This window comes from Rhinopithecus bieti, unplaced genomic scaffold, assembly GCF_001698545.2.
Source record: "Rhinopithecus bieti isolate Rb0 unplaced genomic scaffold, ASM169854v2 scaffold_578, whole genome shotgun sequence".
Taxonomy (NCBI): Eukaryota; Metazoa; Chordata; class Mammalia; order Primates; family Cercopithecidae; genus Rhinopithecus; species Rhinopithecus bieti.
In genome coordinates this window covers 6,031-19,282 of record NW_016803112.1, presented here as the reverse complement: position 1 = coordinate 19,282, position 13,252 = coordinate 6,031, and the positions used below count along the sequence as shown (strand labels likewise).

The following is a 13,252-nucleotide window of genomic DNA, read 5'->3' as shown; positions in this document are numbered from 1 at the left end:
ATCCCAACACTTTGGGAGGCCAAAGCAGGGAGACCACCTGAGGTTAGGACTTTGAGACCAGCCTGACCAACATGGAGAAACCCCATCTCTACTAAAAATACAAAATTAGCCAGGTGTGGTGGCGCATGCCTATAATCCTAGCTACTCAAGAAGGCTGAAGCAGGAGAGTCGCTTGAACCCAGGAGGTGGAGGCTGTGGTGAGCCAAAATTGCACCATTGCACTCCAGCCTGGGCAACAAGAGCGAAACTCGCTCTCAAACAAAAATAAATAAATAATAATAATAAAATAAAGCTTTGTCACATTCTTGGTTTCTGTCCAATATGAATTCTCTTATGTTTACTAAGATCTGAGGACCAGTTAAAACCTTTGCCACATTCTTTACATTTGTAAGGTTGCTCTCCAGTATGAGCTGCCTTATGTTCCATTAGAGTTGAGGATGTAGTATAGGCTTTGCCACATTCTTCACATTTGTAGGGTTTCTCTCCAGTGTGAGTTCTCCTATGTTTATGGAGACCTGCAGACCATGTAAAAGCTTTGCCACATTCTTCACATTTGTATGGCTTCTCTCCAGTATGAATTATCTTATGCATAGTAAGGTGTGAGGAACGAGTGAAGGCTTTGTCACATTCTTCACATTTGTATGGTTTCTCTCCCGTATGAATCTTCTCATGTTTACGAAGGATTGAGGATAAAATAAAGGCTTTGCCACATTTATCACACTTGTATGGTTTCTCTCCAGTATGAATTTTCTTATGTGAAGAAAGAGTTGCAGGATGGTTAAAAGCTTTGCCACATTCTTTACATTTGTAGGGTTGTTCTCCAGTATGGATTATCTTATGTGTAGTAAGGGTATAGGAGTGCTTAAAGGCTTTGCCACATTCTTCACATTTGTAGGGTTTCCCTCCAGTATGAATTTTCTTATGTCTAGTAAGGCTGCAAGAGTAGTTAAAGGCTTTGTCACATTCTTCACATTTGTAGCGTTTCCCTCCAGTATGAATTTTCTTGTGTGTAGTAAGAGTTGAGAACTGCTTACAAGCTTTGCCACATTCTATATATTTGAAAGGTTTTTTGCCAGTATGTCCTCTCTTTTGTTTGTTTGAATTTGAAAATTGATGAAACACTTTCACATATTTCCCACATTGAAATATTTTGCTCTGGGTAGTTGTCAAACATTGGTTAAGCCCATTGTGACCTCTTTTGTGTACCTCACACTCATCCACGCTTTCACAGACTTTTTTAAACTGTAAATTGCCATGTCCATATTTTCAAATTTTCTAAGTATCACTTTTGGAAACAATCTTTTATGCTCTGCTCTGGCCGAAGGTCTTGGGCAAAATGAGAACACATAACTGAAAGAAACAATAAAAACACATTACTTCAATTGCTAGACTCGGATAAATATACTTTACAAATCTAACCTATAAAGCTATACAAACTACCTAAGCAAGATGACATAGCAAAATACCTCAAGCTGTAATTTCTTCCTAGACATATAAACGTAACAAAAACATACTGCCCAAAATACATTTGTGAAAAATTTATAAATGAGTAAAGTGTGTGAAAGGCCCTGAGTAAGCATAAAGCAAACAGTCACAAAGAAGATAAAGAAAAGTCTGTTACTTATATGCAACAGCTCTTCTTGCTCCCCAGCATAACATTGTGCCTTTAAGAGTAAATTGCCAACCTGGTACAGTGGCTCACGTCTGTAATACCAGCACTGTGGGAGGCTGATGTGAATCACTTGAGGTCAGGAGTTCAAGGCCAGCCTGACCAAGATGGTGAAACCTATCTCTACTAAAGTTACAAAAAGTTAGCCAGTCATGGTCATTGGCAGCTGTAATGCCAACTACTCAGGAGGCCAAGGCATGAGAATTTCTTGAATCCAGGAGGCGGAGGTTGCAGTAAGCCAAGATTCACCACTGCACTCTGGCCTGGGCAATAGAGCCAGACTCTGTTTCAAAATAATAATAATAATAATAATAAAATAAATTGCCAACAAGGCACAATGGCTCATGCCTGTAATTCCAGCAATTTGGGAGGGCAAAGCAGGAGGATCACCTGAGGTCAGGAGTTTGAGACCAGCCTGAACAACATGGTAAAACTCCATCTCTACTAAAATACAAAAAAAATTAGCCAGGCATGGTAACAGGTACCTGTAATCCTAGCTACTTTGGAGGCAGAAGCAGGAGAATTGTTTCAACTGTGGAGGTAGAGAATGTAGCGAGCAAAGATCATGCCACTGCACTCCAGACTGGGTAAGAGTGAAACTCTGTCTCATATACATACACAAAAATGTAAATTGTGCCAACTCCTGGTTTCCTTTTTAAAAAACAATGTATATACATTGGTACATACATCTTTATTTCTGTCTTCTAGGAGCTACTAGATAAAGTGTCCCATGACACAAAATGCTGAAAACAATGGTGATATACATTGGAATGACAGTTTGCTGTGTCTAAAGGTAAATTATAGAGAAGCAGAGAAACTGCGGTACCCCAAACAGGGAATGGGTGTAGCAAGTGATTACTATTAAGAAGAAATACAAATAAGCTGATTTAACTAAACAATAAACACAAAATTTTAGACAAGATTCATCCTAAAAACATGTTTGAGAAATTCCCAGAATCTCTAGCCAAGACAATTGATTTCAGACTACACTAGGACAAAGCTATATTACAAAGACTGTAACAGGTAGCTTTTTGTTAATTTCCAAATCTCTATCAAAGATTGTAATGTATACCAAATATTAAAACAACATGGCCCCATCAAAAAAATTTCAAAAGCATCCATAAAAAGTATATAAAGTAATTTTTAAAATTCCAAATGAATTGAACAGCCCAGTGTTGGAGGCTCATTCCTGTAATCCCAACACACTGGGAGATCAAGGTGGGAAAATCACATGAGGTCAGGAGTTTGAGACCAGCCTGGCCAACACGGTGAAACCCTGTATCTACTAAAAATACAAAAATTAGCTGGGCATGGTGGCAAGTGCCTGTAATCCCAGCCACTTGAAAGGCTGACACAGGAGAATTGCTTGAACCTGGGTGGGGAAGGTTGCAGTGAGTGGAGACTGTACCACTGCACTGCAGCCTGGGCAACAGAGCAACACTGTCTCAAAAATAAAATAAAAAAGGCCAGGCACGGTGGCTGATGCCTGTAAACCCAGCACTTTAGGGGGCTGAGGTGGGTGGATCATTTGAGGTCAGCAGTTCAAGATCAGCCTGGCTGAGATTGCACCATTGCACTGCAGCCTTGGTGACAGAAAAAGACTGTATAAGAAAAAAAACAGAAACCCAGACAACTACTGAAAATCAGAAAAATGAGAATAAAAAGAAATACTAAAATATCAAAAAACCAAAAATTGTGTATACAAAAAATACAAAAAATAACTGAAAAATTTATTAAAAGAAAACACAATGTAAACATGAAAAACTGTATAAACAAACTTAGATACACAGAAATATATTTATAACAAACACACATATAAGCAAAATTTCAAAAATCACATAATGATGCTCCATTTATAAGCATAATCACATGAGGTAACCAGTGAATTTTTTTTTTAGACACAGTTTCACTCTTGTTGCCTAAGCTGGAGTGCAATGACATAACCTCAGCTCACTGCAACCTCCACCTCCAGGGTTCCAGCGATTCACCTGTGTCAGCCTCACGAGTAGCTGGGATTACAGGCGTGCGCCACCATGCCTGGCTAATTTTTTGTATTTTTAGTAGAAACAGGGTTTCACCATGTTAGCCAGGCTTGTCTCGAACTTCTGACCTCAGGTGGTCTGCCCGCCTCGGGCTCCCAAAATGCTGGGATTACAGGCGTGAGCCACTGCACCTGAAACCAGTGAATTTATTTAAAACATTTTGCACCTCAGAAAAAAAATTGTGATATTGCTAAAGTTATTTAAAAAAAAAAAAAAAAAAGGCTGTCAAATGGGAATAATGCCATCAACAAAATTGTACTACCTGGGCAATAGAGACTCAGTTTTGGAAAAAAAAAAAAAAAAAAAAAAAGATGGTGCCGGGCGGGGTGGCTCAAGCCTGTAGTCCCAGCACTTTGGGAGGCCGAGATGGGCGGATCATGAGGTCAGGAGATCGACACCATCCTGGCTAACACCGTGAAACTAAAAATACAAAAAACTAGCTGGGCGAGGTGGCGAGCGCCTGTAGTCCCAGCTACTCGGGAGGCTGAGGCAGGAGAATGGCGTAAACCCGGGAGGCGGAGCTTGCAGTGAGCTGAGATCTGGACACTGCACTCCAGTCCGGGCGACAGAGCGAGACTCCGCCTCAAAAAAAAAAATAAAAAAATAAAAAAAATAAACCCCATTCTACTAAAAATATAAAAAATTAGCTGGGCGCCTATAATCCCAGCTACTCGGGAGGCTGAAGCAGGAGAATTGCTTGAACCCAGGAGGCAGAGGTTTCAGTGAGCTGAGATCGCACCACTGCACTTCAGCCTGGGCAATAGAGCAAGATTCCATCTCAAGGAAAAAAAAAAAAAAAGAAAGAAAAAAAAAGCAACACAGGACCTGGAAGACATATTTGAATATCCACGTTTATTGCACCAGTATTCACAAAAGCCAAAAGACTGAAGCAACTCAGATGTCTCTTGATTTATAAACATATCAAAATATGTAACATATCCATAAAATGGAATATTATTCCACCTTGAAAAGAATAATCTTGTCACATTTTAAGATGAACATTGAAAATATTATGTCATTTGAATTAATCGAGTAACAAAATTATCGATACCATATGATACCACTTATATGAGATATCTTAAGTAGTCAAATCATAAAAACAGGAAGTGGAAGGTTTGTCTGTCAAGGGCTAGAGGGTAAAATGAGCAGTTGTTACTTAATGGGTATTGAGCTTTAGTTTTACAAGATGTGGTGTCTAGAAGTCTTTTACATAACAATGAGAATATACTTAACATGTCTGAAATGAACAGCTTTTTTTTTCTTTTTTTCTTTTGAGACAGGGTCTCACTCTGTCATTCAAACTGAAATGTAGTGGCACAACTTTGACTCCCCCTCAATCTCCCAAGTAGCAGGTACCACAGCTGCACACCACCATGCCTGCCAATTATTAAATTATTTTTATAGAGAGGGGTCTCCATATCTTTCCCAGGCTGGTCTCAAACTTTTGGGCTTCAGAGATCCTCCTGTGTTGGCCTCCCAAAATCCTGGGATTACAGATGGGAGCCACAACCATGCCTGGCCCTGAAAATGTACAATTGAATTAAGATGGTAAATTTTATGTTATGTGTTTTTAAAACAATTTTTTTTCAAGAAAACTGAAAAAAAAAAACACCAAAATTACAAATCTTTTTGAAAATGACCTTCAAATAAAAGAAGTGTTTCTCTCACAAAAGGAAATATATGTTCATCATTAAACACATGGTGAAAAAAAGACTATCTCCATGACTACTCACTTAGACAAGATAAAGTTTATGGTCAGTTCTGCCTATATAGAAACCAACAGTTGCCGGGCGTGGGGGCTCATGCCTGTAATCCCAGCACTTTGGGAGGCCGAGGCAGGCAGATCACGAAGTCAGGAGATCAAGACCATCCTGGCTAACATGGTGAAACCCCGTCTGCACTAAAAGTACAAAAAAAAATTAGCTGGGCATAGTGGCGGGTGCCTGTAGTCCTAGCTACTTGGGAGGCTGAGGCAGGAGAATGGCGTGAACCCAGAGGCGAAGCTTGCAGTGAGCCGAGATTGTGCCACTGCACTCCAGCCTGGGCAACAGTGCAAGATTCCGTCTCAAAAAAAAAAAAAAAGAAAAAAAAAAGAAACCCACCCAGTTATCTGAGGGAACGCTCTCTGGTACTCAATAAAAACCATACTCATCAATATCCAGACATAAGGCCCACCATATGCAGACCTGACTACAAAAACATGTGCTAAATGTCTTCCCTATGGAGCAAAGCCCTGAAGGATATGCAGTCTGTACAAAAATAAAACGAGAATTTTATTGGGTAGTTTTCTTGGGTGGTCCCAAGACCCTGTAACAAGCTAACTAAAGGTGGACCCTAGTGCAGACCCAGCAGCCTTGTGACCAATCTACAATCCCTCTTCACTACAAATTCAGAGGGCGTCTCATCACCCTAAGGGCCCAACAAAAGATCTTTACCTTCTAAAATCAGTTTATAAAAACTTGAAGAGGTGTGCCGGGTGCGGTGGCTCAAGCCTGTAATCCCAGCACTTTGGGAGGCCGAGATGGGCGGATCACAAGGTCAGGAGATTGAGACCATCCTGGCTAACACGGTGAAACCCCATCTCTACTAAAAAATACAAAAAACTAGCCGGGCTAGGTGGCGGGCACCTGTAGTCCCAGCTACTCGGGAGGCTGAGGCAGGAGAATGGCGTGAACCTGGGTGGCGGAGCTTGCAGTGAGCTGAGATCCGGCCACTGCACTCCAGCCTGGGTGACAGAGCGAGACTCCGTCTCAAAAAAAAAATAAAATAAAAGAAAATAAAACTTGAAGAGGTGTTTACGCCATCAAATTTAGGAACCAATACAAAACTATATTGTGTCCATTGTCAATGCTTCTATTTTAATGTAGCACTGGAAGCATGTGAAAGAAGAATTAATCAAAGAAACAAATCCATTGACATTAAAGAAAAATAAGTAACAAGTTGCTGTTTGTAGATAATACAATCTTATATTTAAAAATCAATAAATAGTACATTAAAACCTGTCTAAAGTGATAAATACACTCAGTAAATTAGCAAAATATAAAATTAACATACAAGTATATGTATGGTCTCATACACTTAAAACAAACTATCTGATAAAATAGAGGAAGAAAAAAGTCTTATTTACTATAGCATTAAGTCGTAACTTTCTTAGAATAAGATTAACCAAGGAGGTAAAAAAATCTTTACAATAAAAAAACTATGGGCCAGGCATGGTGGCTCATGCTTGTAATCCCACCACTTTGGGAGGTCGCGGTGGGTGGATCACGAGGTCAGGAGTTCAAGACCAGCCTGGCCAACATGGTGAAACCCCAACTCTACAAAAAATACAAAAAAAAAATTAGCTGAGCATGGTGGCGGGCACCTGTAATCTCAGCTATTTGGGAGGCTGAGGCAGAGAATAGCTTGAACCCAGGAGGCAGAGGTTGCAGTGAGCAGAGATTGCACCACTGCACTCCAGCCTGGCAACTGAGCAAGACTCTGTCTCAAAAAAAAAAAAAGAACTATGAAAAATTAGAGAAGATTCAAATAAATTTTAAAATTGCCATATTATCCTGAGTGATCTATAGATTCAATAAACTTCTTATCAAAATTGCAGTGGTTTTTTTTTATAGTAATAGTTCTAATACATTTCTAAAAGTTAAATGAAACTAAAGTAACTTTGATAGCTAAAGCAATCTTGAGGAAAAAGATCAAAGCAGAAGGATATCATACTTACAATTTCAAACTATATTTCAAGACTATCTGGTAATAAAAACAGAATGGACTGTGCAGAAAAAATGAGCAAAAGGCAACAAAACTAATACTCTCACACATTTCAGATCTGATGCAAAAAGACAACTTAAAAAACAGTTTTAGTTTCTTGAAATCACGCAGACATTTGTGTGTCCCCAAAACAATGGAAAAGCAGCTGCAGTCTCTTAGGTACCATAAAGAAGAATTTGGCTCTCAGTGTGAACTTGAAGGAAGCTCATAGAAAGAATAGTAGAATTCTTAGAGAATTTAAAAGCATGAGACAGAAGATGTCCCTTTGTGAGAGAAAAATAAAATAAAATAAAATAAAATAAATAAATAAATACAGCTGCCCAGGAACTATTTCCTTTGGAACACAGCTTCCCGAATCACATTTTAAGGGCTAGCTTTCTCTTTGACCTTGGGACCTCTTATCTGTGTCGTCTGTTGCATTCATTTTCACTCGCACCTACCTGAGGGGTCGGCAGTCATCTTATGTCTCTTCACAGTCAAAGGTTTTTCTCCTTGCTCCAGATGGGTGATCAGGTCTGGCTTGGAGACAACAATACCTGTTTCATTAAAAATAAATAGCATGAATCTTGCTTATATTCTCCAATTACAACCTAGTAATGTGCTCAGCAGAAAGCATGTAATAAAATATTCTAGTAAATTCATACCAAAATACTAATTTATAACAAATTTCTAAATATTTAGAAAATACTTTCAACTTGTAGGTTTCTTTTCTTTTGGAGATGGAGTAAAATAAGTAAAAGTTTCTGTTTGTAGATCATAAAGTCTTATATTTAAAAAACCATAAGCAGTACTTAAAAAACCATAAACAGTACTTTAAAACCTTTCTGGCCGGGCGCGGTGGCTCAAGCCTGTAATCCCAGCACTTCGGGAGGCCGAGACAGGCGGATCACGAGGTCAGGAGATAGAGACCATCCTGGCTAACACGGTGAAACCCCGTCTCTACTAAAAAATACAAAAAACTAGCAGGGCGAGGTGGCGAGCGCCTGTAGTCCCAGCTACTCGGGAGGCTGAGGCAGGAATATGGCGTAAACCCAGGAGGCGGANTGTCTTGCCAGAGCAGATGATTAACACAGTGGCTGAACACCGGGAAGGAACTGGCACTTGAAGTCCGGACATCTTAAACTTGGTAAGACTAGTCTTTGGAACTTGCCCACTTCATTTGAGTGGAAGTGTGGCCTGATCACCCACGGCGTGCCTTTATTGGCACTTTGGTGCCTTCTCCATTTGAGTAGAAGCTTGGCCTGATCATCCATGGTGGGCCTGTACCGGCACTTTGGTTTTTTATTTTGACTTGACTTGGATTGCTTGATACTTTCATTTTGGTTTTGACCTGGCTTGCGTTTCTGGATACTCTGATTTTGGTTTGGTGTAAACTGCAGAAATGTGTGTGTGCCCTTTTTACCTGTTTTTTGTTTTCTGGTGTGCGTGTGGTGTGAGCGTGGTGTATTGTCTCAAAGAAGCATGGGTCAGGCACAAATAAGCCCACCCCACTAGGAACTATGTTAAAAAACATTCCAAGAAAGGGAAGAAAGGGGGGAGGCAGGCTTTATATAAAACAATTTTATATGGTAAATTTTTGTCCTGAAATAAATTAACTGGTTGTTTAAAGAAAAAAACGTTTGTAGTAAGTCAGAAAGTTGAGACATGTCAAAAAATTGTCTACGGCCAGGCGCGGTGACTCACGCCTGTAATCCCAGCACTTTGGGAGGCCGAGGCGGGCAGATCACGAGGTCAGGAGATCGAGACCATCCTGGCTAACACAGTGAAACCCCATCTCTACTAAAAATACAAAAAATTAGCCTGGCATGGTGGCAGGCGCCTGTAGTCCCAGCTACCCGGGAGGCTGACGCAGGAGAATGGTGTGAACCTGGGATGCGGAGCTTGCAGTGAGCAGAGATCTCACCATAGCACTCCAGCCTGGGTGACAGAAAAAAAAAATTGTCTGCAAAAGTCGTAAAAGAAAAAAAGTTATAAAAAAAACTATGCAAAAAAGTTGTATAATTTAAAAGTAATAAGGCCTCGTGAGTACTACTGAAGAAACAGTTTATGTGCAAGGTGTATAAAAAAAGTAAAGTATACCTGTGATAAAAAGTTTATAAGGAGGCATAAAAATGTGGATTTTTGCCTACATTAAAAGGTTAAAAAATTATTGTTTTAAAAGTTTAAGCAAGTTTTAAAACGTTAATTGTAAAGAAAATTCTGTGTATAAACATATTAGCTAAAGTTAAAAAGGTATCATCCATTTTTTCTGTGAACTGGACAGTAAAGTAAAAATGCAGCAGGTTTTTCTTAAAGCATCAACCTGCTCTAACAAAAATTATGAAAGGTTAAAAAGAGTCTATAAAATCTTACCTTGTGGTCCAACATTAAAAATTGGATAAATATATCTACAAGGTTTTATTAAAATTAAATTTAACATTAATAACACATTAATATAAAGGTAAAATTTCACTTATCTGTTATAAAAATCATACAAAAAGCATTATTAAATATAAAATGGTGTTTAGCTTTTTGGGCTAAAAACTAATAAAAATAAGTGATAAAACATTCATTTTACTAGAGGATCATGGAAGTTAAAGACTTAAAACAAACTTTGACAATTAAGACAACATACCAAGATGCAAATGCCTGGTTGAAATAGATCATATATTCCATCTGCACATTAAACAAAAGCAATTGTTATGCTTGTGCACATGGCAGGCCAGAGGCCCTGACTGTCCCCCTTCCACCAAGGTGGTCCTCCAGTCGACCACGCATGGGCTACATGGTAGCTCTTTTCCAGGATTCTACAGCCTGGAGTAATAAGTCATGCCAAGTTCTCTCTGCTGTATCTCGAAGTTCCTGTGGTCAGGCCCTAGGGCCATCCAGCTTCCGTCTCCCAACACTAAGTTCACTTCACGTCTCTCACGGCAGGGAGGAAACTTAGCATTCATTGGAGACCTGAAGGGATGCAGTGAGCTTAAGAATTTTCAAGAGCTTATCCATCAGTCAGCCCTTGTTCATCCCTGAGCCGATGTGTGGTGGTATTGTGGTGGACCTTTAACGGGCACTCTGCAGAATAACTAGAGTGGCACTTGTGCTTTAGTCCATTTGGCTATCCCTTTCACCCTGGCATTTCATCAACCAGAGGAAAAATAAATAAATAAATAAATAATAAGACATTGTAAAGCGAGAGAAGCCCCTTATAGGTCTTTCAACTCTCACATCTATTTACATGCAATTGGAGCCCTGCAATGAATACTAGATCAATTTAAAACTTGAAATCAAATAGAATTCCTTCTCAGATGAGATTTTCTGGAAAAATTAACCTGCATCTTGAGAACATGCCTTTAAAGGTGTTGGGAGCAAGTCATAAACAAAATGTGGCCATAAACAAAATCTCTGCAGCACTGTAACATGTCCATAATGGCCATAACGCCCAAGCTGGAAGGTTGTGAGTTTACAGGAATGAGGGCAAGGAACACCTGGCCTGCCCAGGGTGGAAAACTGCTTAAAGGCATTCTTAAGCCACAAACAGAAGCCTGAGCCATCTGTGTCTTAAGGGCATGTTCCTGCTGCAATTAATTCAGCCCATCCCTTTGTTTCCCTTAAGGGATACTTTTAGTTAATTTAATATCAATAGAAACAATGCTAATGACTGGTTTGCTGTTAATAAATACATGGGTAAATCTCTGTTTTGGGCTCTCAGCTCTGAAGGCTGTGAGACCCCTGATTTCCCACTTCACACCTCTATATTTCTGTGTGTGTGTCTTTAATTCCTCTAGCACCCCTGGGTTAGGGTCTCCCCGACCAAGCTGGTCTCGGCAAAAGGTGTTAATACCACATGATTACCTGTTGGCATGACATCAACTGGCAGAAAAAGACAAAAAGTCCACCTATTTCCATCCTTTGAAACAGAAGAGATTCAGGGAACAATGAACTGCTCCATGAAGACAGAAATATAAGTTTCTCCTTTCCTGTCCTCAGGTGCTCTCCCTGCCACAGACACTAGCAATTTCCAGTAATGGCATTATAAGCCACACTGACCTGTCTGTACCAAACCCAAACAGAACTGCCCCTGTGACCACCCTTTAGTGCAATGGTAGAACTTAACTCTCATGAATGTATTTTGAAGCCCTCATACCTGATTCTGGTCTCACCTTAAGAGTCACATGAGGCCCTTCACTAAAGTAACATGGATGCTTCCACGCAGAATAAACAGAAGCTGTGGGGAGGGCACAAGAGATTTCTGCAAATTGGCCATGTGATCCTAATGAGAAGCCTGGGCTGATCACCACCAAGATAAGCACTGCCTCTCAAGCTCTAATGAGCTTATAAATCACTTGGTTATTTTGGCTCCACTTTATGTAATGTGATTCTGCTTTGAAAAGGGTCCATGAATGGGTGTTTTAAACAAGTTTCCTGTCAATGCTGACGTTGCTCCCCCTTGGCTCATTATTAGCATTAGTTAGGGATGCAGGCACAGCACAGGGTCCCTTACACTCAGCACTCTTGTCACAACTAAATACTTCTGATACAAATAGGGACAACCCATCTCCATCCTAAAGTTTTATATTCTTTGCTGCCTCTTTAAAGTTTACAGAGGAACTGAAGACAGCAATGTCAGAATAAGTCTGTATTTAAAAAACATGTACACATGTACTAAGCAGGTACTTTGTGCTCAAGAGAATGACACAGAGCACTTTGCTGGGCATAACACATTATGTGATTTAATTTTCATAACACCCTGAAAGCTGGTACTAAGGGTTTAATACATTTTAGGATTTAGGTAAAGGCCCCAGCACTTTTATTTCTTCTTCTGTTTCTCTGTCATCAACTTTTTTTAAAACACTGTAAAGGATAGAAGCAAAATATAGAAAGAAGAAAGAGAAAGGAAGAGTTTAAGGTAATTTAGAGAAAATTTTATTGTTTACATTTACTTTTCTGTGACTTGTGGAGCAACTACTGGATCTGCAGGAATAGAAAAAAAGTTACCTAACAGGATGTCTCTGCAAGCACTGGTTTTAACAGAAAATTTAGAAAACTAAGACCCTAAAATACGTGCTTTATTTTTCCCATTCATCTGCTTTTGGAAGTCAGGAAATTGTGAGCACCAGCTCTAGAAAGGCATCAGGATTCAGCAGCCAAAACTCTGATTTCTTCTAATCAGTTCTGTGAGGCAAGACTCCAGGGTAGGTTCAGACCTAAATAAAGCCTCCTAAAAGTGTGAATCTGATCAGGTCTCAGGCAGTGTGAGGACCTTATGTAGAATTCTGTTCTCTATGCAACTGGGGTACTTCCCGTTTTGTGTTTTCTAAGCTTACCTAAAAGAAACTTAAATCCCAGAGTTCCTATACTTTTAATCTTTTCTAGCCACTACCCTGTCAACTTTATACTATATACTAATCCACAATTTAAACAAATCCCTTAAGGTATTCTAGGGTAATTTTATTAGAAAATCAACATGTACACTAAAGAAGGCTAAAAAATTGAAATTATACAGCTGGGTGCAGTGCCTTACGTCTGTAATCCCAACACTTTGTGAAGCCAAGGAGGGTGGATCACGAGGTCAGGAGTTTAAGACCAGCCTGACCAAGATGGTGAAACCTCGCCTCTACTAAAAATACAAAAATTAGCTGGGCACAGTGGCCGGGGCCAGTAATCCCAGCTACTTGGGAGGCTGAGGCAGGAGAATCACTTGAACCTGAGTGGCCGAAATTGCAGTCAGCCGAGATCATGTCACTGCACTCATGCCTGGGAAACAGAGTAAGATTCTGCTAAAAAAAAAAAAAAAAAA

At 39.7% G+C, this 13,252-nt stretch overlaps 1 protein-coding gene across 1 annotated transcript; it reads right to left on the bottom strand.

Annotated features, from left to right (window-relative positions):
* Positions 1 to 297: 297 nt before the first annotated feature.
* Positions 298 to 8,012, bottom strand: LOC108512452 (zinc finger protein 506-like; the record flags this gene model as incomplete). Its single annotated transcript, XM_017847753.1, is given in 3 exon segments — positions 298 to 1,264; positions 1,266 to 1,350; positions 7,917 to 8,012. Coding segments are annotated over 3 exon segments (1,148 nt in total), but the record flags the coding sequence as incomplete, so codon positions are not given.
* Between the last annotated feature and the right edge of the window lie 5,240 nt (positions 8,013 to 13,252).